This window comes from Lichtheimia ornata (genome assembly GCF_029851405.1).
Source record: "Lichtheimia ornata isolate CBS 291.66 chromosome Unknown scaffold00039, whole genome shotgun sequence".
Lineage (NCBI taxonomy): Eukaryota > Fungi > Mucoromycota > Mucoromycetes > Mucorales > Lichtheimiaceae > Lichtheimia > Lichtheimia ornata.
Window position 1 is genome coordinate 121,121 of NW_026695359.1, and position 14,433 is coordinate 135,553.

Genomic DNA, 14,433 nt, shown 5'->3' on the forward strand with positions numbered 1-14,433 from the left:
ACTTTCTTTCAGAAAATGATATCTGAACCCAACAAGCCAGCACCTCTTCAATTCGACAAGACCATATTTCATTTCACGTTGCATCCTCAGGAGAACCTTGTTGCAACGGGCTTGATCAACGGCAAAGTTTATTGGTAACGATTGTCTACTGAGATCGATCTCGTGTATCAAACCACTCAGTCTCCAAAGTCATCGATACGGCATAGATCAGCATGATCAACAATGGATGGTCAAGCCTTTCAAAAAGTCCTGTCGTGGTGTTGAGTTCAGCCCGGACGGCAAAGGTATCTTTAAAAAGAAACAGCATGCATTATCCTTGTATCATGTCATCTTATTTCCGTGCTTAAAGGAATCTACAGCATTTCCAAAGACAAGACAATTTGCCTGCTTGATACAGAAACCGGAAAGGCAATAAGATCCAAGGAAACAGCACATGAGTAAGCATGCATGAATCGATCAAGGTGGCAACTTTATGTGTGCTGATCAACTTGTGTTATAGTGCGCCATTAAATGCATTACTATGCTTGAATGAAAATATCCTAGCAACGGGCGATGATGATGGTATTATCAAAGTAGGTATATTGGAAGGTTGAGAAAAAGGGATACTTGGCTCACGCAAGTGTTAGCTCTGGGATAACAGGAAACAAGATGCTGTCATGGTATACAAGGAACATGAAGATTTCATTGCCGATATGACCTATCGACCTGACAAGAGAACACTAGTTGTTGCAGGGTAAAAAAAAAAGAGTGTGGATATGCAATGGTTGGCAATGATTTTAATGTATGGTTGTTGATTAGTGGCGACGGCTATCTTTCTACTTGGGATATCAGAAAACCAGACGTAGCCGCCATGTCGGATAATATGGAGGATGAGCTTCTCTCTGTGAAACTCTTAAAGGTATTTGTGTATATCCTGATGAGGATGATAGGCAAGAAAATTTAAAAATGAGATGCGTAGAATGGAGACAAAGCAGTGGTTGGATCACAAGAAGGCATTCTCAGTTTATGGTCCTGGGGTGATTGGGGAGACTATAATGATCGCATCGTCGGCCATCCAAGTTCGATCGATACTATTTGCAAGCTCGATGAAGATACCATTTGTACAGGAAGCAGTGACGGCATTATACGGTAAGGAGGAATGAGGGATTTGATATGGTAAAATAGGCCTCTGATATGGTTGTTTAGTATTGTTACCATTCTCCCTAATGAATTCCATGGTATCATTGGTGATCACGGAGAAGACATGCCTATCGAACATATACGCTTAGCTCATGATAAGAAATACCTTGTCAGCAGTGGGCATGACAACGCTTTAAGATTCTGGGACGTGGCCTACCTCTACGAGGAAGAAAAGGAGGAGGAGGAGGAAGAGGAAGAGGAAGAAGAAAAGGAAAAGGAACAAAAGGATGACACACAAGCTGCTGAAGAAGAAGACGACAGTGACAGTAGTGTAGAACAAAAGCCAAGTAAAAAGAAACGAAAGACGGCATCAGGCCCGAAGAGCTATAAGGCGCAAAAGAACGCTGCATTTTTCGCTGATATGTAAAATTCCCCCCAATTGTCATTAAATAGAGTATATTTGAGCATGAATTTTCTATATCTTTTTGGCTCCTATGCCACCCTTTTTCTTTTCTCGAAGCTCTGCCATTCGCTACAATTGCAATGATAGGAATCAATACACATGACTAATCATCTCACTCACGCAACAAATATGTACCTGTCTTCTTTCTTCTCGACGTCGTTCCATTTCGGCTCGCTTTTCATCCTTTGATAAAACAGATGATTTGGCTAACAAGGACAAAAAGTGAATAAATTGGAACTTTGGCTTAGGATACAATCATTAGACTCACCTTGAGATGTTGCAGAAGAAAGCTTAAAAGGCTCCCCTGCTTTTCGAATTCCTGGTGAATCGGTAGACGCTCCAAAGGATGATACTGCATTTGCCGGCTTGATCGTGTCTGGTACAACGGATGTGATGGGTTCTGGTTCATTTGTCACAAGGGTATCCAATGGTTCTACGTAGAAGTCAACAATGAATAAGGCATAGATAAAAGCACAAGTAGGAGCTTACCCCATCCATCACCATCAGCGCTATCAAAATTATCCATAATATTGTCATCGTCCCATCCATTCATGTCTCTCAAAGGAGTTGTTGATCGTGGTTGTGTTGTATTGGATACTCGGGTAACTGAATCAGAGCTTGCTTGAGGAGGTGTATTTGTGTCCCGGTATGGTTCATAAGTGGGGGATTGACCAGCATCAGCAATTTCACCACTAGGTGTACCGAACTATACGATATAAAAGATGCCATTAGGATTTTGCCGCACACATGCACACATGTTAAAGCCTGCTTACCCTAGCACCTATAGATGATACAGCCCATCCTGCTAAGCCTTTGGTTGCTTCTCCAAACACGCCTGACATTGACAATGATCCAACTTGAGAGTTTGCAGCAGCTGCATCGCCATTGGAAGCTCCAACAGTAGAAGGAGACGATGATTGAGGTGGTGGTGGAGGAGCTTCTTCAGGCTATATAGATGCCAAAGTCATGATGTTAGCATATCAATAATACGCGTGTTCATCAACCTACCATTGTACTGGCATATTCTTCTATGCGAGATATGAATGCTTGGATTGTTTTGAAAGCCTGAGTTCGTACGGATCTGTACACGTTGGTTTCAATGGATCCGGATACCATCCCTTTCAATGCTCAATACTCACTTTTCCTTATCAATCAACACCAAAGAGATGGCAGGAACAATACGAGACGAACATTCTTGAATATCGTAGGTATCCACAGTAGCTACATGAACCAGCTTCAGTAAAACTCTTCATAATCCTCAAATGTTGCCTTACCCATGAGCGCCATCAAAGCAGCAATTCTCGCGTGGTGGAAACCATCTCGTAAGCCGCGAGTAAAAGCAGGCACCAGAATTTTCTTACGAGTCTACCCATTTTGCTATGAATACCAAATCATCATCATTACACGAATCAAAGAATGAGCTTACCGCATCCGAAAGGTTCCTTGCAATCTTTCCAAGGCAAATGGTGGTGTTTGTTCGAATGCCAGGCTCCTCATCCACTTGAAGTTTTGCCAAATACTTTAAAAGATCATAGTTGATGACACGCTCGCTCAACTATTTCAACACGTTGATCAATGGTTTTGCATATCATGGGATCGTGTTGCTTTCGTATACCTTGGGGACCAAGTAAAGGATCGATTTGATGGTCTGCTCACGAATAATGGGCACTGTGTCGGTGAAACCCGTAGCCTGAAAATCGACATGTCGTTAACGAAGAAAGCGTATAGGATTGTTGTCACACCAAAATACTAACCACATTCGGGAATACTTGATTCGTCACGGTCTTGTTTGGGATATGATCAATGAATTTGGGCATGTTTTCAAGAAGGCTGATACGGATGGCTCGATCAGGTGAAGCAAACATGCGTACAATGGGCTCCACAAGCATCTTGGCATATTGTTCGGTATCCAAATGTTGACCAATTTTCAGAATCGCATTCAATGCCTTTGCACCACCTAAGGAAAACACCCATTAATTTCATGTCCATCCATTTTCACACAAATGGCCATTTCCTTCCTACCTGAACCAAATTCAAAGGCTTTGAGTAACTCGGGGAGAATTTTGTGTGTCGCAAACTCAGTTGGAAAGCTGTCAATCGAATTGTCTAGTTGACTAGCAGCAGGTTGTTAAAAGATTTGCATGACGTTTTATCTTTGTGAATCAACCTACTTGAAAAAGGCTTCCTTCTCGCGTTGTTCTTTGATGCTGATATTCTCAAGGAAAACATTAAACTCGATGAAATCGTCGGTGAAAAAGCTGCCTGATCGCATTCCATCATCAAGAAAAGTGCCAGCATCCGCTCTTGATCCAGGCGCGGTACTTAGTAATTCACGATAGACCGAATACATGGATGTTGGTATGTTGCCACGGTGCGAAAGCAATTTCTCGGTCGAGTCGAAATGATGATTGTACGTTTCATAGATCAAGCATCCCAAATGATAGGAATCGGTGGCAGTGGTGGGAATACTGGTTTTGATATTACATTAGCACAAGGGCACCTTTGCAGGAATATCACTCACTTTTGAATCACCGTCCACCCTGATTTTTTCACTTCTGGTGTCATATATTGGTGCGCTTTTGGAGTAAGCCCGCCGAGGGACTGTCATAAAGGCATTAGCTCATCCCATTATAGTAATCCTAAAGTGGATGATCACACGTACCAAAATAACAGGACTTTCCTCCTTCATTGACGACAATACTTCAAATCCTCCAAGCTTCCATTCTCCGGCATCATTGGTAAAGATCGATGACACGTTGACATTGCCATGTACCATATCACAATCGCAATTGAGGAACTTGAGTGCATTCTTTACAATAGATCTTAGTATTCCCTTCGTGATCCAAATCGATCGCATTATGCTTACCGCCACTTTGTATAATCCCCATAGCAAAAGAAGAGCGTTTGGATTCTGATTCAACTGGTTTGATAATGGCTCGACAGGATCTGTCACAAACATGATGGCTTGCTCAGTCTAGTAACGAGATGGCTGTGAGCAGTTTGCCTTGAATAGATATGTAACTTTAAGTATACCTCGATACCATCCACATAGCGCAATAGATCTGGATGTCGCATAGTTCTCATCCTCTTGAAGGCGTTGCGAGCCAACTGGACTTTGTCAGGTTGTTTGTTGCAGTCAAACATAAAGATTGATACGTTGGACCCATCTTCCTAAGCATGACAAGTCAACATTGGGTTGTGTGTGTGAGCGTGTGCATGAGGTTGTTTCATTGTGTACCTTTTTCGTGCCTTGATGCAGCGACCAGATAGAGTGCTCATCAAACCATTCCACTTTGGCACCGACAGAATAAGGGAACGATGCCGATTCTTTTCCTAATAGTGATAAACCGCTCCTAACAAAGCCTGAAAGAAACGCCATGTCGATCAGAAGAGGGCAAATTTGACCTCCACGAATGGGATTGGTTTTAACAGTCAGCTTTTCTGCAAGTCATCTGACACCATCCAAACAATAATGATCATCCCCCATCTTTGAAATGAAAGTCTTATTATCATCAAACATGGATCATTTGCAATACATGAACTCTATTTCTATCTTTGCAATCCCATTCTAGGATGAATGATTTTAGATGTGTGTCGCACACTGTCGCGATGGCAATGGTCGCCAGCAGCATCACTCAAGGAAATTCACTTGAATCCCCGACATGTCAAATGACACTTTTATAGAATTGACATATCCCCTATATCATAGTGATTTGGCAGCTTCATTTTGCTATGGTTTCAAATATTATTATCATGGACACCTTATGAGATTCAAGTTGACTGAACCTCCAAATTCGTTTTCTTTTATACAGAAACCATGACATTAAAGTTGTCTATGGCAACGCAACGTATCAGCATGAATCCCAGCATCAATTACTTTTTCACGAGAAGGGAACAACGAGAGGTTTAATTTTGGAGGGGGGATATCAACATTCATTTTCATTGTCATCACTAATACTAAATAGCTTTATTGTTGCCGCTTACTCTTATTTTTATAATAATGAGTGACCCAATTGCGTACGAAAACACTGGCCTTCATCAATTGTCTGGAACCCCATTTACGGAAGAAAGCATCATGAGCAACAGGTTGTGACAAGAAGTCGAGCATCAATCTGACGATAGGCTTGAGTTCAGATGTGGTATAACCCGAAAGATATGCGATTTCTGGTGTCTGAATGAATGACGTTAGTATCATTGTTGAATATGTATAAAGAGCGTATCTCTCTCTTACCCATGAGCCATTAGCGAGCATGCGTTGAGATAACCATAAAGCAGCAGCAGCCACCTTGGAAGGAGGGATGGCAATGAAACGATGATCCACACATGATATCTCCATAAAGTATTTTGAGAGCATTCGGCTGTGTAAATCGTAATCTTCTGTTTTTGACGCTCGGCGTAAAAAGTTGAGAGGATTTGAAAAGCAAAGTTTGTAATCCAACACTTGTAATACAAAACGTTCGGCTTTGATGAGATCTTCTTCCTTGATATTCTGATCGTCGGTCATGAAAATAAAGTCGCGAATACGAGGTGCTGCCACTTCTTCAAACTTTGTTGCGATAAAGAGAGCTGCTAAACCAACGAGTTGAAGCTTTCCCACAGACACGGATCGTTTGGTGAGGAATCGATCAATGATATTCACAGCGAGGAAAAGCGTTTCTGGCAGCAACTGAAATAGATAATGAACTTCGACCACCCAATCGATAAGGACACCACGCATCTTCCAAGTGATTTCATTCTCTAACGGATCATTGCTCGCATACATTGGACTCCCTAATGTGGTAATCTAGATAATGAAATGAATAGCTTGTTCATTCATCCAATACAGCGTATCAAACGTACTTCACTCTTGCGTAAATGGTCAAAGATATCTTCTTCATATTCTGCCACCAGCAATGGATCGGTCCAATCCATGACATTGTTCTCACGCAGACGCACTTGTCTCGCACGTGTTTCTTGTTTGACTTCATAGGCTAATGCTGCATCACACACTTGCTTATCATCCTCCGTCGATAATCGTGATCGGTCTATGGTTGGTACAGGTGCTGCTGCTGCTGCTGATGATGATGCTGATGGTTTGGGTTTGGCCTGGAAAGGCGTTGATGGTGTCGTTTCTGCTGGAGGTACGTATTTTCCACTAGCAAAACAATGTCGAATATGATCTGGAACAATGATTGGCAAGATAGGGAGAGGTGGTTGTCGTCTATGTTGCTGTTGTTGTCGTTGTTGTTGTTGCTGTGATTGATCTTTGCTTTTATATCGTTCAGCGTTGTCATCCAAGAAGGCTTTCACATCATCGTTGGTTTGCTGGGTATCGTTTTGACGATTGGTGGACTTTTCAGTCAATGTCTACACAAGGAGTCGTACCAATACAAATTGAGTCAATGCATATACATACATACATACATACACACATACACACACACGTACCCTTTTGCGTTTATTCATACACTTGTCCAAAAGTGCTGACCGTTGCGTCTTTAACCCAAGCTTGTTGCTGGACAAGGCTGAACTCTCCATCTTACGACCACCCAAAGATCGCATTGGTGCATTTTCTTTGTCCACATTGTCCTTCTCTCGCAGGTCTCGGCGCCGCTATACATGGGATTGGGTTAACCAAATGAAATGAGATGGGGGTGCAAAGCAACTATGCAGAGGGCACATGCTGCAATAAGCTCATACCAGCGTTAAGCCTTGATTTTCCATGACAGAAAAGAGAGCATTCACAGGAGAAGAGAGAAGAGAAGAGAGAGAGAGGGGCAAGCAACCAAGGTGACGCGCAGATGAGAAATTTGGATTTTGTTTGCTCAGCTGACAATGAAACGCGTCGTGCCGAGTCGATATCCAATTATCTATTTATCGTGTTGTTGAGGCTTGCAATAAAGGATCCTTCATCACTTGAGTGGGTGTGTGATACTTCTCATGTGGCACATTCTAATCATTAAACCAACGCAAGTTATCCATCAGGTTATCATTGTCTTTATTGATCGTGCAAATGCAAAGTACATATAAAGCTCCCTGATACTACTGGTAGAGATGACATTGATGCATAGAATTACAATTCACAAACACTACTGGTGGATGCAATGCCATTGAAAATGCAGGTGTTGTTGATGGGTATATATTGGGATGTGATCATTTTAATTGCCTCCTGTGCAATCAAACCACCCATCAATGCTGCAATATTGGCTGTTTCTTGGTCGGCAAACCGGACACTAAACACACAATGCTGTTTTAGAAAAGAGAGATACTTGTCTTTTGTTCGATGCACTTACAAGTTGTTCGCAGCTTTTTTGAATGCATCGCTTTCTTCGATTGCAAGTCCAAGTCCTTCCATCAGGCTTCGCGTTTCTTGTTCCAAGAGATTAACATCCGTAGAGTTGGTGCCACCTTGTGCCCCTGAAGGAGACGTTCATTCATTTAACCTGTGATTCGCCCATGATGATGATGCCCAAACTTACCTGGATATCTTCCATGCTTATCAAAGAACCGCTCAGCTGCTCTGAATATCAAGTAATAATACATGTTTTCATCCATTTGGATTGTGTTTGCTATGGAAAGTAAATTAGATACGCTGTGACCATCGTTACCTATGTAAATCAACATACCAATGGTGTCTTTTGAAGGTGCAGTTACATACTCGTCACGTAGTGTTCGGTAACGGAGCAACTGAATATGAGCAGCATTCTTGCAAAAGTCATCAATCATCTTGTCAGGCACAGTATCTTCGGGCACGTCAATCTCTCGTAACAAGTTCCGCACTCGACTCTTGACCGCTTCCAAATCAGATAATGCCTTTTGACGATAACTAAAGTATATCAATAAGTCAAAGGATCAAAAAGGAATTCCCATGGTTGTGTCTCATACATGTTTTGTAGTGCCATATATCTTGGAGTATCTGATTTCATATCAGGTAGCTTCCCGGAAAGTGGTAGCTGGCCATGTCCTTCATTGGAAACAAAGTCCTTGATGGCTCGTGCGACAATCCAAAATGCATTTGACTAAATCAAGATCGTTAGTGGATTCATCTTTGTATCTATAATAAAGGTCATACCTGTGCGGAAAGGTTCTCGCAGCTTTGATCATCGAAAATATTGCGTACATTGGACGAGATCTATAATTACGCTTCGTGTTAATGATCGTGTGGTGAAAAAGGTTCGATGAACTTGCCGTGTTTGTGGTTGCTAAGCGCCAAACGTTGGCTAAGGCTTCTTCAAAGTTCTCTTCATCCACTGTGCGCATGCCTTTTCGTATACATTCCTTCAACTGATTGCGTTCACTGTAACTAGCAGGAGGTTGATTGTCATGCTGTAAATGAGTTAGCCAATAACCCTTTAAATAGGTTCTATCCCTCCAAACAATACCTGTTGCTTCCATTCGTTGACGTATTTCAATAGGATGACAACGAAAGGAACATGACCATGGTCTGTCTGATCGAGCTGATCCAAATCAATCGTATCCACATAATCCAAGAGCTCCGTGAAAGGACAACCCAATCTCAAATCAACCGCGTTTTCAGGATGAGTATCAATGACTATTCGAGCCCCCTGATGAGTAGCTGCTTTTTGCATGAAACAGGGATGTTTTTTGCTTACCTGGATGTTCTGGTGCCTGAATACGGAATACTCCGCAAAGACCTTTACTGGATACAGCGATAAGGGTGATCTTTGAATGGTCGCATAGATCGGATAGTGTCAACATGTCCTTTTCGTGAAGATTCGTAGCGATGATCATTGTGAAATTGTCAAAGAGCTCGGGCTGATTGTGGATAAGCTCGGTGGGTGACTGACAAAAGAGGAATCAATATCATGCACTCGCTCATCATAAAATAGTAACCGTACTTTATGCATTGAAGTGACGGATGCATCTTCATTCAACTCTGCCAATAAAGCTGCTGTACATTCGGCGCGTGATCGTCCAATGCTGGATGGCTCGAGGAAAAAGTTGCAACGCAAGTCGGTGTCGTTGACAATGGTATCATCAATCACGGTAACGTTACCAACGCCTTATTCATCCTATTAGTACTGATATACTTGTTGAATATCGTATCATCTTACCAGGCAAGACAAGGTTCTTTAACACTTCACAGCCGGTTGCAGTCGCGTTCAGAAGGCAGATTTTGGCATTCTCCAAAGCTGTTTGACCTGTGGAAGCCCACAATCTGAAATGAAGCAGAGTAAGCTCATGGGGGTCCAACTCGAGTGCATTGGTGAATCGTTCTACCTCAATTGTCTATCATATTTCTGGGTCTTGAGATCGTTGATGGGTACTGCAGCAATGGCTGACATGACGAAGGAAGAAGGTTACTCTATACGCTGACGACAGCCCATAGGCGGACTTATGCTTGAGTTAGCTCACTTGGCGCTGCGAGATGTTCCCCTGATGCTTGGCTATGCATTTGTAATCAATGCATCTCTTAATAAAGTACTCCCATCGTCCTGTTTTTCATCCTCTTTCAGGTCATCCATCATCATTGTTTACGTGTTTGGAGAGGGGCAAGTTGAAAGACATTGATCATTCCCGAGATAGTGTTATCAATTACATTTCTTTTTATATGCAGTAAAAGTACAAGTTTCTAAACTACCCTTATGTTGTTGTTGATGATGCAGTAAAAGTGGTTTTTGTTGATGAATTCGAATCATGAGCACGTAATGTATGATAGACAAGTCCTTCACGAGTAGCATAGTATTTGGGATGTGTGCAACCGGGAATGACGCATCGATAAGGTTCTTCCCCGTAGTGTTCATCTGTAAGGTGCTTGATGACATTTGTCTTTCGATTGAATTTTTGATGACAAGAAGGACATTGTAATGGTGGATAAATGGCATTCAGTCGTGAGTCAATGTGTGGTGAAAGGGTAATCTTTTTCGATCCACGCGGTGCCCTATTGGTGGATATCCTTGGAAATGATGATACACGCCATGAAGGTGAATAAGCGTCTGATTTCCTTGATGATGGCGTATCCGGTTTCGGTGATGGTGATGAAGATGATAAAGTATCGACGGGTGTCGAGATGGGTGAAATGCAATCTTGTTGTGTGTAAATGTTGTCAGTGTTGGTGGTGCAAATGACGAGATGGGATTGTTGTACATGATAAAAGAGAGCGGCACGAGTTTTGAATACGAGGTCGCAATGTGGATGCAGACAAGAGAATTGTGGTATAGATGAATGCCGTTCGCGATGATGATTTCTGGCCTCGGTGGATGTGGTGGAAACGTGATCACATAAAGAGCATTGATGAGGCGGATATACAATATCAATCAACGTGGATAATGAATCATGAGGATTGTCAATACTCAATGGATGCTCATAGCTACGATTGTATCCCTTAATGGGTGGTAGGAAATGCTGTGGATAAGCCCATGTAGAAGAGTAACACGTCTGCTGTTGTTGTTGTTGTTGCTGTTGTGGGATACGGAAAGGTTCCACTTTCAATACATGTTGTGCTGCTGGTTTGGCTTCCGACGACTGTACACTGGGCACCTGGAAATGCGTAGTCTCCATCATGGACGTGCAATGCATCTCATTGAAAGCGTTGTGTTTCTTGTTTGCCGAATGAGCAACACCAACAATACACGTCTGTCGTCCCAAATCACCCCCAAATAAAGTAAAAAAAAAAAAAAAAAAAGCAAAGGTGACTTTGGATCCATAACCTGTTGTATGCGCTTGAATGTGACTTGATAGGTCCCTCCCACATCTTTATACCACACAACACATGGCAATCATGCATCATTGTTCAACCACACTTGTCGAATAGCTTTGACCTATTACGAGCAATGGCAGGTATAGGTCAATTGATACCATCAACATTTCATTGTCAATAAAAATACGTTTCTTAAACTAGCCATACTTCTTATCTTTATGATAGACATCCTCCACCTTGAATTTGACTATTGAATGGTGTATGATAGGGGCTGTCTACCTGGGGTATCATAATGGATTGGCTGTGTAATACTATATCTATATATGTATCCATCCTCAAAGCTTTGTCAAGAGACCAAGAGCATCTTCCATGTCATTATTCATCTTTTCGTATTCTTGCTGCGCAGAGTCCATTTGTCGTTTACTCTCCTATAGTCAAATGTTCAATTGAAATCCCCCATCATGGACATAATATCACTTACAAGATCAGCTCCCTTCTTTTTCTTTTGTGTCTTGGAAGCCAAATGAGGAGTGAGTTCACCAAAAAGGTCATCCAGTTGCTCTGACAACGCTTCATTTTTCAATTTTATGCTTTTGGAGCTTCCTTTTGGTCTCTTGGAGATCTTGCTTGCCGACGTTGTCATTTGTTTGCTCAATGGACCCCGAGACGACTGAGAATGGGATTTCGACCGTGATTTGGGCGTGATCGCTTGCTTGGGCATGATGAGTAAGGAAAAAGATATAAGAGTAGGCGGTTGATTCTCTCTCTTTTCGGAATCCTGGATGCCACAGGTTGCCAACCCAGCCACACGGCGACCTCATGCGACCGACAATCGGGATTATTGTTTCCTGCACATCCACCTCGGGCGCACCATTAGGTTAATACTTAGTTTTACATGGCAAAAATGATCCATTACCAAATAAAACAAGGACATGCTCGATGCGGTGGATTGGATACTGTATTGTTTGGCTGCACAATGGGTTGATTTTTTGATTGAAGAACTAGAATGAGGTAATGGGATGATTACACCTATACGGCGCATGCTGCTGTTTGGGACCATCATCATTTGAAGAGAGCGCATTGCTATGCACTCAACATGATGAATGAACATCAAAGAATCTTTTAACTTTTCTAATCCACAACGAATGTTATCATTCACACTAATATCCTCATGGACCACTGATACGAGAACTTTTATGCATGCGCTTTATGTACGAAGGGTAAAGTAAAGGAAGCAATGTACAAAGCATTCAATGGGGTTATTTGCAAAGGGGTCGTGTAGCGTATTAATCGCTGATGATACATTCGACTGGATAGTTCTTTGCGAGCGATTCAATATAAGCTTTGGTGCTGTTCGACATTTCACAAGTGATAAAGTAGAGCTTTCTCAAATTGTTGCCCATGGTGCTAAACAACAACTCAGCTTCTACCTCGGTGATGGTGATATCCTCGTTGTATAGGAAAGCAAGCGATTCAATCCGATCCAAGGTTGCAAGAGCGTGAATCACCTTGGCAGAAAGTGTGGAAAAGCAAGCCAAGCCGAGGTGCGTAAGGAGGGGAAGACTGGTTTGAAGTTTTTTGATAAATGCACGAGTCTCTCGCTCATCAAGAGTGTTGCAACAATCCACAGTGAGCCTTTCCAGAGTGTGAATGGTCAACGCGGTAGAAATGATGTCAACTGCGCCGGCATAGTGGTGGTGTCCACGAAAGAAAAGTTGTAGCTCTTTGAGCGTCTCGGAGTGATTGCAACGGTGATGAAGTGCCTCTAATAATTGCAATTGGCATGGTTTTACTGCATTCTCGGTAAACTCGATATCGATGCGTCGAAGTGATGGCAGCTTGTACTGCAAGGTATGCATCATCGATCCTCCAAAAGCATGGCAGATATGAAGTAGCTCCAGATGTTCCAGTGCCTGGCATGCGTTGAGCCAATAGCTATACCCATCTTCGTAGTGTAGAGAATCAATGTGTGGACGAAATAGCGGTAATGCAAGGTGTTTGAGTGTCGTATTGTTGGATAGAAGGCGGGTGTTAAACGTTTCCCAATTTGGTGCAAAGTTGGAAGAAGGGTGCTCATAACCAACACAAACGGACTCCAAAGTCGATTGGTGCTTCAGCACCATATCGCATTCAGCTTGGCTGAAATCCGATACGCGATTCCAATAGCAACGTAAACCGGGAGAACCTTGATGATCATAAGATGCTGCTAATTGAAGGTGATCTTTGGGATGAATCTTGTCGTCGTCTGTTGTAGTAAGATAGTGCATAGATAGGTGGACATGGATGATCTTTGGACACAATGTAAGAATGGCTGACATGAACGAATCATTCTTGTAACATGTAGCCAGCTCCAGATATTCAATGTTGGGTGCAAAAGACAACAATTCTTGAATGTCGGAAGGGTGGATGTCTGCTGGACTATCGATGACAAGCGAAACGAGGGTGCTGAGGTTGCTCCATTCCAACACTTGTTCATGTATAGGCACATGAAAATGGCTTCGTTCATCACCACAAGTGAACGCAAGATGGCTGACATTGTATTCTGTTGCCAGTAGAATACTATCGACAAGATTCATTTTGGGAGCATGGATATTGATGAGAGCGAGGGTATCAAGACGCCACTTTTTGAAGCAAGACTTCAACTTTGCATGCATGACTTCTGGGCAATCAATGTTGACGTTGCGTAATTCTGTGGATAGTACATCATTAGCTCCTCCATATGCTCCCTTGTAACATGTTGCCCATCAACCTACCAAGCTTTTGCAATAAAGAACATGACTTGAGTCGATCCATGACCTTCATCATAGTATCCATTGGCTTGAACTTGAGTCTAGCTGTTTTCACAAAGTGGCCAACGAGATCGATAGAGGCGAGCACACGTAAAGAATCGCCGTCCACTGTAATATCGTGAAAGGGGTGTGATGCAGCCAGTGGTATGACATGTCGCCAATGACGAGATACATGAAGGCATTCAATGCAGTCCATCGGCCTCAATTCAGAAACAATGCAGGCAACGATCTCCCGTGGAAGGCAATTCATACTGGTCCGTGAAGGAAAGAGTTGACAAGAACAATAGATGCTGGGGCTCAAAATCAAGGTGAGCTGCATGATGAGTGAACCCAAATGTTGTCAATGTCACGTGCCCCGACAAATGAAAACGAGAATGCTCTTCCTCACCATACCATCACTTGCCCTTTGTCATTCATAACGT

At 42.5% G+C, this 14,433-nt stretch overlaps 7 protein-coding genes across 7 annotated transcripts; 1 reads left to right on the plus strand and 6 right to left on the minus strand.

Moving 5' to 3' along the window:
- Positions 1–15: 15 nt before the first annotated feature.
- O0I10_007800 (uncharacterized protein) lies at positions 16–1,546 on the plus strand (the record flags this gene model as incomplete). Its single annotated transcript, XM_058487812.1, has 8 exons — positions 16–134; positions 190–284; positions 350–437; positions 500–572; positions 627–733; positions 799–898; positions 959–1,128; positions 1,186–1,546. The coding sequence occupies 8 exons, from the start codon at positions 16–18 to the stop codon at positions 1,544–1,546; spliced, it is 1,113 nt and encodes a 370-aa protein (XP_058341390.1).
- A 48-nt stretch (positions 1,547–1,594) lies between these two features.
- Positions 1,595–4,961, minus strand: O0I10_007801 (uncharacterized protein; the record flags this gene model as incomplete). The annotated part of the gene is made up of 18 exons (XM_058487813.1): positions 1,595–1,651; positions 1,718–1,788; positions 1,851–2,015; positions 2,072–2,288; positions 2,356–2,529; positions 2,591–2,663; positions 2,722–2,803; positions 2,857–2,947; positions 3,009–3,137; positions 3,198–3,272; positions 3,337–3,539; positions 3,605–3,696; positions 3,754–4,050; positions 4,104–4,183; positions 4,245–4,391; positions 4,449–4,556; positions 4,616–4,753; positions 4,821–4,961. 18 exons carry the CDS (start codon positions 4,959–4,961, stop codon positions 1,595–1,597), a joined length of 2,340 nt encoding a protein of 779 aa, XP_058341391.1.
- A 588-nt stretch (positions 4,962–5,549) lies between these two features.
- O0I10_007802 (uncharacterized protein) lies at positions 5,550–7,285 on the minus strand (the record flags this gene model as incomplete). The annotated part of the gene is made up of 5 exons (XM_058487814.1): positions 5,550–5,753; positions 5,814–6,365; positions 6,422–6,928; positions 7,010–7,174; positions 7,262–7,285. 5 exons carry the CDS (start codon positions 7,283–7,285, stop codon positions 5,550–5,552), a joined length of 1,452 nt encoding a protein of 483 aa, XP_058341392.1.
- Positions 7,286–7,634: 349 nt separating this feature from the next.
- On the minus strand, positions 7,635–9,867 carry O0I10_007803 (uncharacterized protein; the record flags this gene model as incomplete). Its single annotated transcript, XM_058487815.1, has 12 exons — positions 7,635–7,794; positions 7,855–7,978; positions 8,041–8,130; positions 8,188–8,387; positions 8,447–8,580; positions 8,634–8,693; positions 8,750–8,887; positions 8,944–9,113; positions 9,175–9,364; positions 9,421–9,584; positions 9,637–9,740; positions 9,803–9,867. The coding sequence occupies 12 exons, from the start codon at positions 9,865–9,867 to the stop codon at positions 7,635–7,637; spliced, it is 1,599 nt and encodes a 532-aa protein (XP_058341393.1).
- Positions 9,868–10,165: 298 nt separating this feature from the next.
- On the minus strand, positions 10,166–11,083 carry O0I10_007804 (uncharacterized protein; the record flags this gene model as incomplete). Its single annotated transcript, XM_058487816.1, has 1 exon — positions 10,166–11,083. One exon carries the CDS (start codon positions 11,081–11,083, stop codon positions 10,166–10,168), a length of 918 nt encoding a protein of 305 aa, XP_058341394.1.
- A 474-nt stretch (positions 11,084–11,557) lies between these two features.
- Positions 11,558–11,943, minus strand: O0I10_007805 (uncharacterized protein; the record flags this gene model as incomplete). Its single annotated transcript, XM_058487817.1, has 2 exons — positions 11,558–11,650; positions 11,704–11,943. 2 exons carry the CDS (start codon positions 11,941–11,943, stop codon positions 11,558–11,560), a joined length of 333 nt encoding a protein of 110 aa, XP_058341395.1.
- Positions 11,944–12,508: 565 nt separating this feature from the next.
- On the minus strand, positions 12,509–14,261 carry O0I10_007806 (uncharacterized protein; the record flags this gene model as incomplete). The annotated part of the gene is made up of 2 exons (XM_058487818.1): positions 12,509–13,911; positions 13,976–14,261. 2 exons carry the CDS (start codon positions 14,259–14,261, stop codon positions 12,509–12,511), a joined length of 1,689 nt encoding a protein of 562 aa, XP_058341396.1.
- Between the last annotated feature and the right edge of the window lie 172 nt (positions 14,262–14,433).